The 14438-nt window shown below is 41.5% G+C and overlaps 1 protein-coding gene across 1 annotated transcript in view; it reads left to right on the top strand.

Annotated features, from left to right (window-relative positions):
* Window positions 1–2660, top strand: part of LOC142462827 (uncharacterized) — a 40701-nt gene extending 38041 nt beyond the window's left edge. The window contains exons 3-4 of the mRNA XM_075565379.1: window positions 1148–1225; window positions 1591–2660. Coding sequence (XP_075421494.1) covers window positions 1148–1225; window positions 1591–2660 — 1148 coding nt within the window. The remainder of the gene's footprint in view (window positions 1–1147; window positions 1226–1590) is intronic.
* The last annotated feature ends 11778 nt before the right edge of the window (window positions 2661–14438 follow it).

The following is a 14438-nucleotide window of genomic DNA, read 5'->3' as shown; positions in this document are numbered from 1 at the left end:
ATTGATGGTGGGCGAAGATGGGGAACAACAGGGTAGTACACATGTGTAACACATGTTAATGAGAAATTATTACTAGCTACAGGTACAGAACAGAAATATGTATAATATTATTGTGTATTTTATTTATTTTACTCCGACAAACATGACATTACTGCCTATTTTAAGCATGCATCAAATATATTGCATGCAACGGCCTACAAACATCACTTGCACTAACACATCTATAGTTGTTTATGAAAAGGTCCATTTTTACTTTAACTCATATACAGACAGCATAATGAGGCACACGTATCATATTTTATGTCATTGTTTTCATAACTTAAAAACTGCACACGACTATTTAGCTCATCTACCATTGTGTTAAAGCAGCTGCAATTAATATCTCATCACAGCATACACTTCAACAGAGGGGGTGGGGTTCAGCACACACACTAATTACAGCCTCATTTTAGGGTCAACTTAGTTCACACCATTTTCACCTGTTTCAAGTCATTGAAAGGTGTGGCTGATTAGGCTTTTTGGGGAAGGGAATACCGTTATTACAACCTGACTAGCACAACTGAAGTTAATCACACTCATTTGAAAGCTTCACTTTAGCTACTAAATGCCCCAACAACTCATTACTTATCAAACCGTACGTCACACATTAGTTCACTCATATCTATAGTTGAACTACTACTATCAACGACACATTATCACACACTGCATGTGTTGTCTTGTTTAGTCACAGCCACATTCATGTGTGCCACATCTTATATTAATGTACCACACATATCCTCTACCAAAAACAACACTTTGTGCAATATAACCACCTTCATGATAACCATTGTGAATGGTCATCTCATGATAGTTATGTACATTATGATACTGATATCACTACACAACATATGATTTTTATGTTCAAATTTAATCTATTTATCCTCACGCATTACTGCAGGAACATAGTATGTTTTATGTTAGGGAACTCAAAAGTTCTAAGTACACAGGCATGTACATTGTTATTACAACTATTTATGTTCACTTTCACACACACATTTTGGGTTAAGGAAATGATGCTGTTAGGTACTCATAAATACAGAACATACAATAACTGTTTGTTCAATATTTACACATGTAAATGTAAAACTTATGTTATTGTTATATATAGTTGCCCCTGAAGGACATGTGTCACCTGAGACTGAACAAGTGTCTTCACCTGGGTCAGCCAGCTCAACACACCTAGAAGGTGAGTGTATCAGTTGGTGGCCATATAATATGTGCTCTTCTATATGTTATGTTGTCATGTTCATTATTTGTTTTGCACATCTTCTTTAAATAGGATTACTTAGTGTCAGTGAAAATGAAGTGTAAGCCAACTTGTATTGTGTTAGTGATGTTAACTATCATGTAGGAGTTGTGAGTTTACAGCAAGTTTTCATTCACTCATATTTCATACTGAGTCCAAACATTATTCTTAAGTCAAGGTAGTTTTTAATGTGAGGTTATAAAACGTATGGAAACATGTTAGTTGTTACTTATGACACAGTACAATTACATAGTAACACAGCAGAGATTAACATGCCATTTAATAATGTGTACATTTATTTGTAGAACATGATGAAGAGGATTTTGATGATGATGATGATGATGATGATGATGATGCCGCCGCCGCCGCCATAGACACACAAATACAAGCAAGTGACCATGAAGAGGTTCCAATTGAAACTGTTTTACCGCCAAAACGTCCAGCAAATACCACATATGATGCAATTGTAGCTTCTGAGGGAAAAATTGTGGAAGCAGAAAATCGTCGCCATTCTGACCTGATGACAGTGCTGGAAAGGATGATTGCACTGCAGGAAGAAACAGTTTCACAATTGGCACATCTCCACAGAGTCTTCATTGAAGTGCCTAAACAGTTGCAAAAAATCAACACCTCATTCGAAGCATTAGTTGTTCAGCAAACACAAGCTAATTACTGGAGAATGACTAATGTACCACAATTCAACACCTCCCAGCCAGGATCTGTTCATGCAGGTCAGTTTTCACCACATTCATCTGATATTCATTCACCAGGCCCAAATGTTACCGGTCAAGTAGCAGACATTGCTGTGCAGGTTCCTGATGACATCCTACCGCTGCCATCTGTACAAATTCAGCAGCAGACACCTACAAAGGAGGCGACAAAAACAAAACAAGACACACATGAAACAGACCAACCATCACTTGTGCAGTGTCTACCAACTTGCTCACATGTGTCAGTGGGCACAAGCCCTGTCCGTGAACAGTCACTACCCAAAAGCCCTGTAGGTGAGTCACTGCCCAAAAGCCCTGTAGGTGAATCGCTGCCCAAAAGCCCTGTAGGTGAATCGCTGCCCAAAAGCCCTGTAGGTGAATCGCTGCCCAAAAGCCCTGTAGGTGAATCACTGCCCAAAAGCCCTGTAGGTGAGTCACTGGCCACAAGCCCTGTAGGTGAGTCACTGGCCACAAGCCCCGTAGGTGAACAGTCACTGCCCAAAAGCCCTGTAGGTGAGTCACTGGCCACAAGCCCTGCCCGTGAAGTGCCAGAGGCCACTCAAAGTGGCTCTGTTGTGCCTAAAGTTGGTGGCAAAAGAAAAAGGAAAATTCAAGAGACAACAAGCAGGCCTGTTACTCGCTCGCAAAAGGAACAAAAAAAATAAATGTTATAATTCAGAAAATATGTCTTTGGCCTTGTTTTGTTGACTTCAGATTATCTAATTACTATTGTATGTATGCTGAAGACTGTGTTGTTTCCAAACTTTCAAGTATGTTTTTGTACACGTGAAGTTTTGGAAATGTTAACACTCCTAATTAATGAATAGTGTTATAAATATTTATGTTTTAATCGTCTGTTCAGTAATGGTCCACCAGGAGCCAGTTGCTAAGTTTAGAGAAGCTGCCATTGACTTTGCAGCAAAACATTGCATTTGGGTGTGTTAATTGATGTAATCATTGCATGTGCATATTATTTTCATGCAATTATAAAAGCACCTATTTAACTGCAAACATCTTTCTTGTACGTGTACAGCAGGATTTTGTGTTAAATATTACTTACCTTTGGTGGCCATTGTAATGTTGTCCTTTAATCATTTATGTGTTCTTGTTTCAAGAACATCTCTGAATTGATACTAATATATATGTAGTATGTATTGATATATGCACACACACACACACAGACACACACTGTGTGTGTATGTGTGTGTGTGTGTATATATAGTACTATCTAAACTGGTATAGATGTATTTACAAAAAACATACACTTCATGCTTCCTTGTGAAAACACACTATTTTAATAATACAGGCCTAATGTTTGACAACTTTACTAAGTGTGAGCCTCTAACATTATTGGGTGCAAACAAATGTTTATTACTTAATTCACTCATGTTTATCACCATTTAAATAGGTTTCATACAAGGCCTACTTACTGCCATCAATATGTTGTGTGTACTCCAGCAATATTTAAAAAAAAAAAAAAAAAAAAAACATTTTTTATATATATATATATATATATATATAATATATATATATAATTTTTTTTTAAATTTTTTATATATATATATAATATATATATATATATATATATATACACATACACATACACATACACATACACATACACACAATATACATATAGTACAATATACACTTTATATATATATATATATTTATGAGAGAGATATATTTATATATATATAGATACACACGTATTTAAACTCATGCAGACAGGGACTTAACCAGACTTTCAAATACACACAGAAATGTATGTGGGAACAAAACATTTCATTTTGCAGGTGTGTGTATTTACTGATATGGCTGTCTAAGCACTATTTTCACACACTGCTCTTTGTTATTTTGCAAGAAAACTCAATGTTACTGAATGAAAAGTGTAGTAATGTTTTCAGAAACGAGATAAAAAAAGGATACATGTTTGTCCCACATGTGGCTATCACAAACCACAAATGTTCAAGCAATTATAACTAGAAATCCAATTGGCGTTTGAAATAAGGAGTTACAGTTTATACTTTTGTTGACCTTGAAAAGGAAACACAGCAATTTGTTAGCCATTGAGCAGTTTCATTTTGATGAGCAAAGAACAGATACCTGCACACATCTTTTGTGCTACTCTGCAATGGCTGATGAATTGGTGACAATTATGAATCCGAATTTAGGTTATAAATACATGATTTCAGAAGCAATTTTATCAACTTGCGGACACCAAGCAAGCACACGCCAAATCTATGATTTGATTCGAGCAAAATATCCTTATTACCAAAACCGTCGGCATGCGCGCAATTTTAATTCCTCAATAACATTCACTTTATCAACTAATGACTTTTTTGAACGTGTGCAGGATAAGCTAGAACACAACTATGGTTTCTGGAAGATTGCCAAAGAAAAACATTTCACCGTGAAAGAAGGCACATATATTGTTGTGAAAGGCATATTTATTCCTAATGCCAATAGCAATGGATCCGCTACTACTGTTCCGTGTGAATCGATACCTGCTGCAATATCTGCACCCTCCATTCCTGAAACCCACATTGTACAAGAACATAACTACTATGATTATGTACCAAGCCTTTCAGCTGAAAATGCATTGGAATGGGTACCCGAAGAAATGAACATACCTCCCGACCAATTGTTTGAAGAAAGCAGTGGCGATTCCTATGAGCGCTTCATGGAGGAGATGTGTGTCATACTGGATTCAGCGGGTGGGTCAAGCGTGGATGAAAAAGCCTTGCATTTCTGGAGCGACCAGTTGCAGCCAGACGAAGAGTTAATTCTAGAAGAATGGTAAATATAACAACCGTTATGAGTTGACTCTGCGTTTAAATATTTTTTTTTTTTCTAACCACCATTTTCCCTTTCAATGCGTGGATACAGCGTAACATAGCAGACTGCATAACATGTAGCGATCACAAACAAATTGTTTCCGAATACAATATAGTAGAACCTGAAAGAGTAGTACACATTGCTGACGGAATAAATATACGTACTTTCCTATCACTTTAAACATATTAGCAACATTTTACCATAACTCTAACACATACCTGTTTTGTTATCATGCTACATCTACAACATTTAAAAGCGGGTCCACCACGTATGACGTGGGACCCTTGTCATGGCCCAAGGCGTCCTTAAAAAGGATTACGGATGTAAGTCCCGCCCCCAAGCGACGTGCGCGCCTCAAAGCCTATTGGCTGTCATGTTTTGTTATAGTAACGGTAACTGCAGTGTGTCATACAGTGGGGGCGTACACTGGGCGTTAGCCGAATGTTAATTGAGTGGGAGGAGTGTTAGCGTGCGTTTCACGCTGGTTAACATGACGTCACACGTATTGCATTTGCGCATTGTGTTATCGGCCGTCCTTTCTGTCCAAACACGTCTGTTTAAAAAGAATACAGATGTACTCGTTTAGAACGAATGTAGTTTCGTATTCATTGTATTTGAAATAAAGATTTTATGTTTAATGGTATTTTCAAGATGTATTGAACGCACAACGTACGCTTTGTTTTGCGCATGCGCTAACAGTTAGTGCAGCCAAGCGTGAAGTGCGTGCGCACACTAAGATGTGCGCGCACAATTTTCAGTATACAGGCAACGTTCACATCATATACATAGTTATGCCTGCTACAAATTTAAAGAAACATTACATACTGATGTACACTTGTACTTCTAACATATAAGTGAGTGACGTGTGTATGTACACAATCATATAGAGCTGTGTAATGCGTTGTCACGGATACATATATAGTAAGGTGCCATCTTTGACCATCATGTGTTTGCTGTATTTCAGAGATGTCGGGGAAGATACAACCGGATCAATGTATGATTTCAGAAGAGTCTACCTTTATATGAGATGATTGTGAGGAGGAGCCACCGACTACTATACTACATATGGAACTAATTTTATATTGCTTGCAGCGCTTATTAACAAACAATTAAAAATGTGATACCCTTATGCCTATATTGCATAAGCACTTAATTAACATAATGATGTTGCAAAATAGTGCCTCATGAATTTTTATTGAGTGTTCTTTAATGACTACTATCATTTTATGGCATGGTGTGTTTTATATATTACAACCATTGCCACTCTGCTAACACATTTGTGAATTCTATTGTGTAATGGAACGTATGACTGTCGAAACTATGTAACAATAATAATAAGAATAATAATAATAATTATAATATGAGCATGTTCATGTATAGCGCTGCTAGTTGTACACAGCGCTTTACAGACACATTTTTCAGGCTGAGGTCCCTGGCCCGTGGAACTTACAATTTATTTTTTGCCGCCTGAGGCACAGGGAGATAAAGTGACTTGCCCAAGGTCACAAGGAGCCGACACCAGGAATTGAACCAGACTCCCCTACTTCAAAATCTCAGTGCCAGTGTGTGTCTTTACTCACTGAGCCACTCCTTCTCCCAATGTAAAGGACACTTACAACCAACTAGCCATTTCTTGTTAAAAATCTCTTGTTACATGGGTATGTTGATAAAATGGTTTGGGACTGTAGCAAATAATGTTATTGGCCAGATGTTGTGGTCCCCTACAATGCATGATGTTCTGATTATGACATCAACATCATGTAATGAAGTACGTTTCTGTGTATATTTCATTAACCTAACTAACTATAGTTTACTGTGTTTATTAAACGTTCTAAAAATACATAGTATAGTCAATATGATGATATAAGCTACCATAATAAAGCTGGTGTTATCATTTGTCGGTGTTATACATGGATCCTACACAAATTGATACAGACACAAACAGTTGTCTTACAAAGTGTGTCTATGCTAATGTGCACGTGATTGACGTTACAATTGTGACAATACTTGATAATTATCATCATGATAATGATGAAGTGACGTGATTTATATTGCAAAAATATTACCAACATTGTCATATTGGTAAATTATAAATGCTAAATGACAGTAACATTAGTGACAAATTTGTCTTCTCTGTTAACAGTTTAACACTTGGTACATGTAGGACACATCCACACACGTGTGACTTATACATACACATGTCACAAATTTAAATTAATGTTGACTATTAATTCCTAGCATTACAAAACACCAACATTGCTAAATATAAGATGTAGTACGCATTGTTGTGATTGCAGGCATTCATGCATGGAGTTTTATGATCAGTCAATTTCATCCGTGATGAATGATCTCCCGTAAGTAAAGAAATAAGTACAGTTATCCCCTTGTCTCCAAACACCTCTATATTACATTAATGGAATTTATAAGGAAACATACATAAAATGTGATGAAATGTGAGTAATCATTTTCTAATACAATGCACATGAAAGCTCAAGAGTAGCTAAATGCATATACATGATACAGAAAGTACATATATGTAACATTTGTGTTTAAACCAATATGTTGGGTTTTGACTTCAAATAATTATAGGAAGATTGATGTAGGCACATCTTATGAGAGATGTCAGCAAATATACATACCATGATCAGTCATACTGGAGATATACCTATAATGCAAAGGAACAATATATAAATTGCAAACATTGACATGCCATCTTCAGTACCGTAAACAACACAGCAAAGTGTGTATTTGGTGTTAAATGTGCAACACCATGTATATTTCATGACATTCAAAATGTAAATCAGGCTGGTGTACACATCATATGGATGTACATGTTACACTGCACCAATAACATTGTATGTAAGCATACTAGAAGCATGAATGAGTATGGGCATAATATGTGTATTGTGTTAGCATAAGGAACAACACAATGCTAAAATATTAGTGCTTTGTTACCCCAGTTGTATTCACATACACACAACTAAAGTAAAATTGAAGAGGGATTATATAACCTGTGCAACAATAACATACCGGTGCCACATCCCTTTGTGCACACAGCAGAGAGAAGAAAGGTGTGCAACCCATATTCATCTGTGTCCTACCAGAAGGGTATATAAAAAAACATTATTGTTAAGATAACATAATGTAAGTATAAAAGTAGAACTTGGAACATATATGTTTGTACTTACAAGAAAAAAATGAATTGATGAGATTCTGGCGTGTCTGGCCACCACTGGCTGTTTGTTCATTTTCAGCAGCTACATGGGTGGGATGCTCGTCTACCACAGGCTCAGCTAGGTCTGACTGTACATTGTGCCTCAGTGCAACATTGTGCAAAATGCAACAGGCAAGGATAATATCAGACACTTTTTGAGGCTTGTATAGAAGAGCCCCACCAGTTCTGTCCAGACACCTAAATCTGGTCTTGAGTAGGCCAAATGTCCTCTCTATAACAGATCTTGTAGAGATATGGGCTGCATTGTACCTCTCCTCTGCTTCAGTTTGAGTGTTTAGCACCGGAGTCAAGAGCCACGGCCTAATTCCGTATCCGGAGTCACCTATAATGAATGGAGCACACATAAGCTGACATTAGTGATCAAATTGTACAATGCCAACATTCCTAAATAAAAAAGTGTTTTGTGTTAGAACATGTAAATGTGTACTCACCCAGCAGCCAACCATGTTCAAAATGTCCCTCTTCGAACGCATGGAAGACTGAAGAGTTCCTCAGGATAGAGGAATCGTGACTGGAACCAGGGAATTTGGGTACCACATGCATTATCCTCATCGTGGCATCACATACCACCTGTACATTGAGTGAATGGTAGTGCTTCCGATTGCGGTACACATGCTCACTCTGACTAGGTGCAATCAAAGCAACATGTGTGCAATCGATTGCACCCAGCACACATGGTATCCCTGCTATATTATAAAAGCCAGTCCTGACTTCCAGCCACTCTGTCGCCTCTGTAGGAAAATGAATATAATTCCTAGCGCGTCTATTGAGTGCATAGAGAAACTGGGTCAAGGCCCGCGAGAATGTAGATTGCGAGACCCCGCCCACTATGCCCACAGTTGTCTGGTATGACGCGGAAGCAAGATAATGTAATGAGCACAGCATTTTAACAAGCCCAGGGACTGCACGACCTCTGGCTGTGAAAAAATCTAAATCTCCCCTTAACTCCTGATAAAGAGCTAAGATTGCTGCTGAACTCAAACGATAGCGACTTACAATCTCCTCCTCACTCATCCCATCTAACAGGGTTCTCTCCCTGTACAGACGCGGACGAGGCACAACTTGTCTCCTCTGTCTTCTCCTCTGATCTCCTGTCCCTCTCCCTGTCTCTGTCGTATCCGCGTGACTGTCCCTGTCACTGTCACTGTCCCTCGGTGTGTCCCTCCCTTGCCCTATATGATTGTCTTCATCATCAAGCATGTCATAGAAAAGAATGTTCCTCCGTCTCCTAAACAATCTCAACATTTTGAAATGAGTAGCTGTGAATGATCAGGTAATGGGCGTCCTTTAAATAATAAGTATGTGATGATGTCAGGTGACATAGTAAAATGCAAGGTGTTACATTAACATAATAAAGTACTTCTGTGGCAAGCTGTGTGCAGTTCTTGTTATAAGTATTTGTTGTGTGTATTCTGCAGGGAATGATGATATTTGGCAATGATGTGACGTGAACCTTTGTAGAAACATTGCTTGCAAATAAATAGTTGCATGTGCAATGCATGTAACACTTGTGAACGCAACAGTCAGTCATGTAATTAGGCAAAAAGGCTGAGATTGACGTGGGAAAAGTTTTGTGTAACATGTGTAATTAGGCATGTTATTGTGACATGTTGACAACAATGAATAGTCGTGTGCATATGCATGCATTTCTGTAAGGAGGATAGTTGGTATAGAATGAGTTAACAAGGTGTCCCAATGCTGAATTACTGTACATGTGTGTATAAGTTAGGTTGAAGTGCTTGTAATGCTACGGTTACAATGTAAACATGCAATGTGATTGAGCGTCCAATAAGTGACGTCATGAAAATAGGGAGGACCCAAAAGTATATGTAAACATGAGAATTTAGATGTACATGAACGTTTAAAGATGCGTGACACATTACAAGCATTGTGTAATGTAAAGGAACATGAATATACTGTGTATGTGTGACATGTGTGACATGTGTAACATAATGTAAATAATTGTCGCTCAGTTCATTAAAATGTGTGATATGATGTGAGGTTCTCCTTTAAGAGTTGAGTATAGTATTTTCCCTTGGCACATCATCACATGATGAGTAATGTGACCCGCAAATGCTGCAAACATGTAAAAGTATAATGTTATGCAAATAATACACGTCAGCTGTGACACAATGCAGGGAATGCCCCCACACTGTAATGCAAATGACGTTTGTATTGTGAGCAATGAAACGTAAACAGTACTATACTGTTATACGTCCCCGCTCCATTGACTCCATTGATGTACAGAAGTTTTTTTTTCTAAGTGCCGTTGCGGCAGCCTTAGCGATCGTTCTCCCCTCCAAACTGCCAACTTTAGTTGGCGGGAGAAATTGGCCATAACATCTCAATTTCGTAGTGCCGATCAGGCCCGATAAGCTGTTTTTTTTTGTTGAATCCAGCCGATTTAAAAAAGTGGCGATCAGTGGCGAAAACAGGCTTATCGGCAGCCGACTGGCCATAACAAAATAATCGGCTCCGAAACCTGGCGAAATCAAGCACTTATCGGCGCTTACTGAATCTCAAACCCAATTTTGGCTATAAAATGGTGATAATTCCCTTATCAACGCTTACTGCATGAGGCCCTAACACTGTTGGATTCTTTCTGAAATGCTGTTGAGGATTTGACTGTGAAATTCAAGCAGCACAGCATTAACGAGTTTTACTTTGTGTAAAACACAGCCCAAAAGATTGCTAAACATTTGAAAGACTAGCTGGGAGTTCTGTTTCCTTTATTTGTCTAGCTTTTCAATCAATTTATGTGAATATTCCAAATATTATAAATGCTGCAAAAAATAAATCTGCAGGGACGTATTATTTTTTCAGGCTGCATTTTGATGAATGAGACTTGGAAAATGCCTCTCTTTTTCATGTCAGATTTTCATAAAATACTTCCCTTTCATAAGTGTATCCCTGGTTACTCAACAGCCTTCACCTACATTGTAGGGTCAACTGGTTGGCTTTCTCTGATTTAACAGTGTTGGGAAGATAAAAGGCTTTAAAGGTGCAATCCCACATAGCTGGCCAAAAAAAAAGCAAAACAAAACGGCCAACCTACTGCAGAGGTACCATCGGTCCTAGAATGGGGACTAGCACCTACAGACGACAAGGGTGAGTCGACTGCCCCAGGGGTGTTGGGGGTGAGCCTCCAGGTGACCGCGGAGCACGATAGTTCCTTAAGTCTGGTCACCCGGGCGAAGGGCTCCCCTCCGCATCGCGTCCTGGCGGAGGTGTCCTCATTAGAAGATAGCTGTCCAGTGGTGCGAGTGGACCAGTGCCCACTGCCTATCGTGCCAGCCGAGTGGTAAGGAACCCCCTTGCTCCCCACAGGCTCCGATGGAGGTGGCCATGAAGAAGGCCAAAGTTACGGTTCCTGAGCGGAGTGTGAGCCCGTGCGCTCCGACCCAAGTGGTCCCAGGACTGGGATCCAATGCTCCCGAGTTTCGAGCCAGTGAGTGGACTGTCCCAGAAGTGTTGTGGACAGGTCCTGAGATAGCCGAGGTGGAAACTGACAGCGTCCCCGAGGACCTGTTGGCCACCGGGAATCACCGCAGTGGTAAGGTATCTACCCTTTACCCCCTGCCAGGTGAAACAGAGACTTTGAGGAAAGAGACATGGCCCATTGCTCGCTTCCCAGTGGAAGCCTCGCCAGTATATAGGGACAAAGACTGTGTAAAGAGGGATTTAGCGAAAATTGCCTCCTTTGGGCCCAAAAAGAAGCGGCCTATTCACCAAGTAGTGGACCGCGGGAAAGGTCCTGGCCGCCTGGCCTGCTGCTTCCAGGCCGTGGATGACCGGGTAAAGACCGGTTTGACAGACATTGTACTCTTCCTTCCACCAGGGGGAGGAAGTAGTACAGAACCGGTAACTGTCACCCCAGAGTGTGCTCTTCAAGAGATTCACCAGGGGGAGGCTCACGGACGCAAAAGTGAGGTACCCCCACATGATCAGTTAGGGGCACCCCACAACTGGTCTCAGCTAGTCTCGGGTATAGTATGTGAATTGCCATGTACCCTGTTGTGTAAAGTCGAAATGATAAGTTGTATTTTCTATGCACTGCATTTTGATTATATAAAAATTGTGCCGAGTGACGTCGTTCCCCAAGCGGGGACGTTGGATTTTCACCAGGGGGAGAGTGTAAGGGGGTCACCCCCGGTTCCCCTGATTTTCCTTTGCCCCCTGCCTTACCCCTGTGGCAGTGGGGGAAGGGGACGGCGACTTCTCCCGGCGGGCACCGCCCTCTTGGTTTTGGCGCGAGCTTCGCCCATGCGCAGTAAAGATCGAGCACGCGGTCCCCATAGAAAAGAGCTTTGCCAAGGACTACAATTCCCAGCAGCCTCTGGGGACTGCACTTTCACCCTTGTCACAGGCAGCATTGAAGCCAATAGAGCTGGCAGATTCTCATGCTGCAGAGTTGCAACAATGTTGTGTGCAGACAGGGTTTTTGTCAGTTGCAGCACGTTAGGCAGTCAGAGACCGGAGCAGCCCAGGGAAGGAGGTAGGGCCCGAGATAGCTCAGCTCCCCAGTAAGGTGAGTGTTGACAGGGACAGCCCTCAGGTTAGGGACCCTGCCACTTACATTAGTGGGAGCTGGGAAAGAAAGGTTACAGAGAGTTGGAGTCAGGGAGCTGTGAGGGAAGGAAGGGTGCGGGGAGCGAGTGCAGCTCCTGCCCCATATAGGTACCTACACCCCAGATAGGCCCCAACTCCCCACTAGTTTAGTGGGTAAGTGCTTAGGGAGGCCCAAGATAGGGACGCTGCCCTTAGCATAGAGTGCTGCCTTGTCAGAGTCACGGCTTTTAGTGCTGTGAGGTCTGACAGGCAGGCACCTTGTTGCGCAGCACGTTGGCTGCAGCATCCAGTGAGCTACAGCTTGCTGCTGTAGGCGCTGGGACTCGTTAGGTCTTAGTAAGTACAGTCAAGGCTGGGAAGAGTTAGGGGAGTGGGGCAGGTTATTAACCCCGGTAGGCCTCTAGGAGTTTTCCCCAAACCACTTTAGGTTGCGGTACCACAGGGACAGGCCCTAGGTTAGGGTTCCTGTCACGTTAGTACCAAGTGTTAGTTAGGGACTCAGCGGACGCTGCGGTTCCTCTAAAGCGGTTCGGACCCACGTTGGGGTCCGCAGAGACTATTCCAGAGGGAGACCGCCCTGGCGGTCTGCGTACAAAGGAGTTCGGTTGGAGGATCTGACGGATTCATCACACGTCTGACCCTTTGCGAAGCCAGTTGCTGATCCGAGTACCGGACACAGGTTATATAAAGGTATTGCGTGATATGTTATATTGCTTGTTAGTAAAGTCACTCGTTAATATATATATTCCCGTGTATGTGATTATTGTATTGTCCTGCGAGGAACCACTCCCCCTCTGGTGGGAGCCATCGCAGGTGGAGGCGCTGAATTGAGTAAGTGGTTACCCCTAGTATAATTGCCCCAGGTTCCCCGTGGCGGAAGCTCAGCCCTCCTGCGAGCCAACAGGTAATGCACCACACCTATGGTAACACCGTATGTTCCTTGCACCCACATCAGATCTGCGATTGGGGGGGGGGGAATACCCGTTACAAAAGAACCCTTTGTTTTACCTCCTGCCTGAGAGTGGAGTATATTGGGAGGAGAGGGAGATAACTCTTTTGCAGATACTCCACCCCACACAACTGGGGGCTGCACAAGATGGAGGCGCTGCACCATTAAGAAGAATTCGGGCTCAGCCCCAGAGATGCCTGTCCTGTTATCCTCCATGACATCGCGGGAGACCCAGGCCCTCCTATTACAAGCAGGTATGCACCACCAAAATCCCTATAGCCAGAATGAGAGTTACCTGAGGAGGCCAAATGTGAGGTTGGGACAGGGAGGACCGGCTACATAACCTTAGTCACTTATGGCGCACCTCTCTCTTGTGGACTCACTTTTTTCCACACATGGACCCTCAAATGAACAATATCTCTAGTCAATCCATACCATCTGTCACAAATGGCACACTGGTGAGCAAGTGACTTATATATGCAACCAGGGTTAATACACACAGCTAACTAGCGGCCTCCCCTTTCTCCCTCACAAGGTACTTCAAATGAGTTAATACTCCAGTGACAACACTACTAACTAATAGCATATAAAAAAGCGCCTTACCTAAAAATGAACCTGTGAGGTGATAGGATCATAGTTTGCACACTAGTGCATTAGGACCTGAGTGGACAGGTGAAAAAGGAAAATCTTGAAAGAGCAGTGCTGCAGAGCCAATGCGGGGGCCAAATCCGTGCTATTGATAATTCAGCACTTCTTGATAGATGAATCAGGAGAATATTATCACATACACCAACAGCGGCTATAATTGATTAAGTGAGTACCCCTGATGGGTTAAAGTCCTATGAGAGAATG

This window comes from Ascaphus truei, chromosome 1 (genome assembly GCF_040206685.1).
Source record: "Ascaphus truei isolate aAscTru1 chromosome 1, aAscTru1.hap1, whole genome shotgun sequence".
Lineage (NCBI taxonomy): Eukaryota > Metazoa > Chordata > Amphibia > Anura > Ascaphidae > Ascaphus > Ascaphus truei.
The sequence above is the reverse complement of the archived record's forward strand: the minus strand, read 5'-3'. Positions and strand labels throughout refer to the sequence as shown.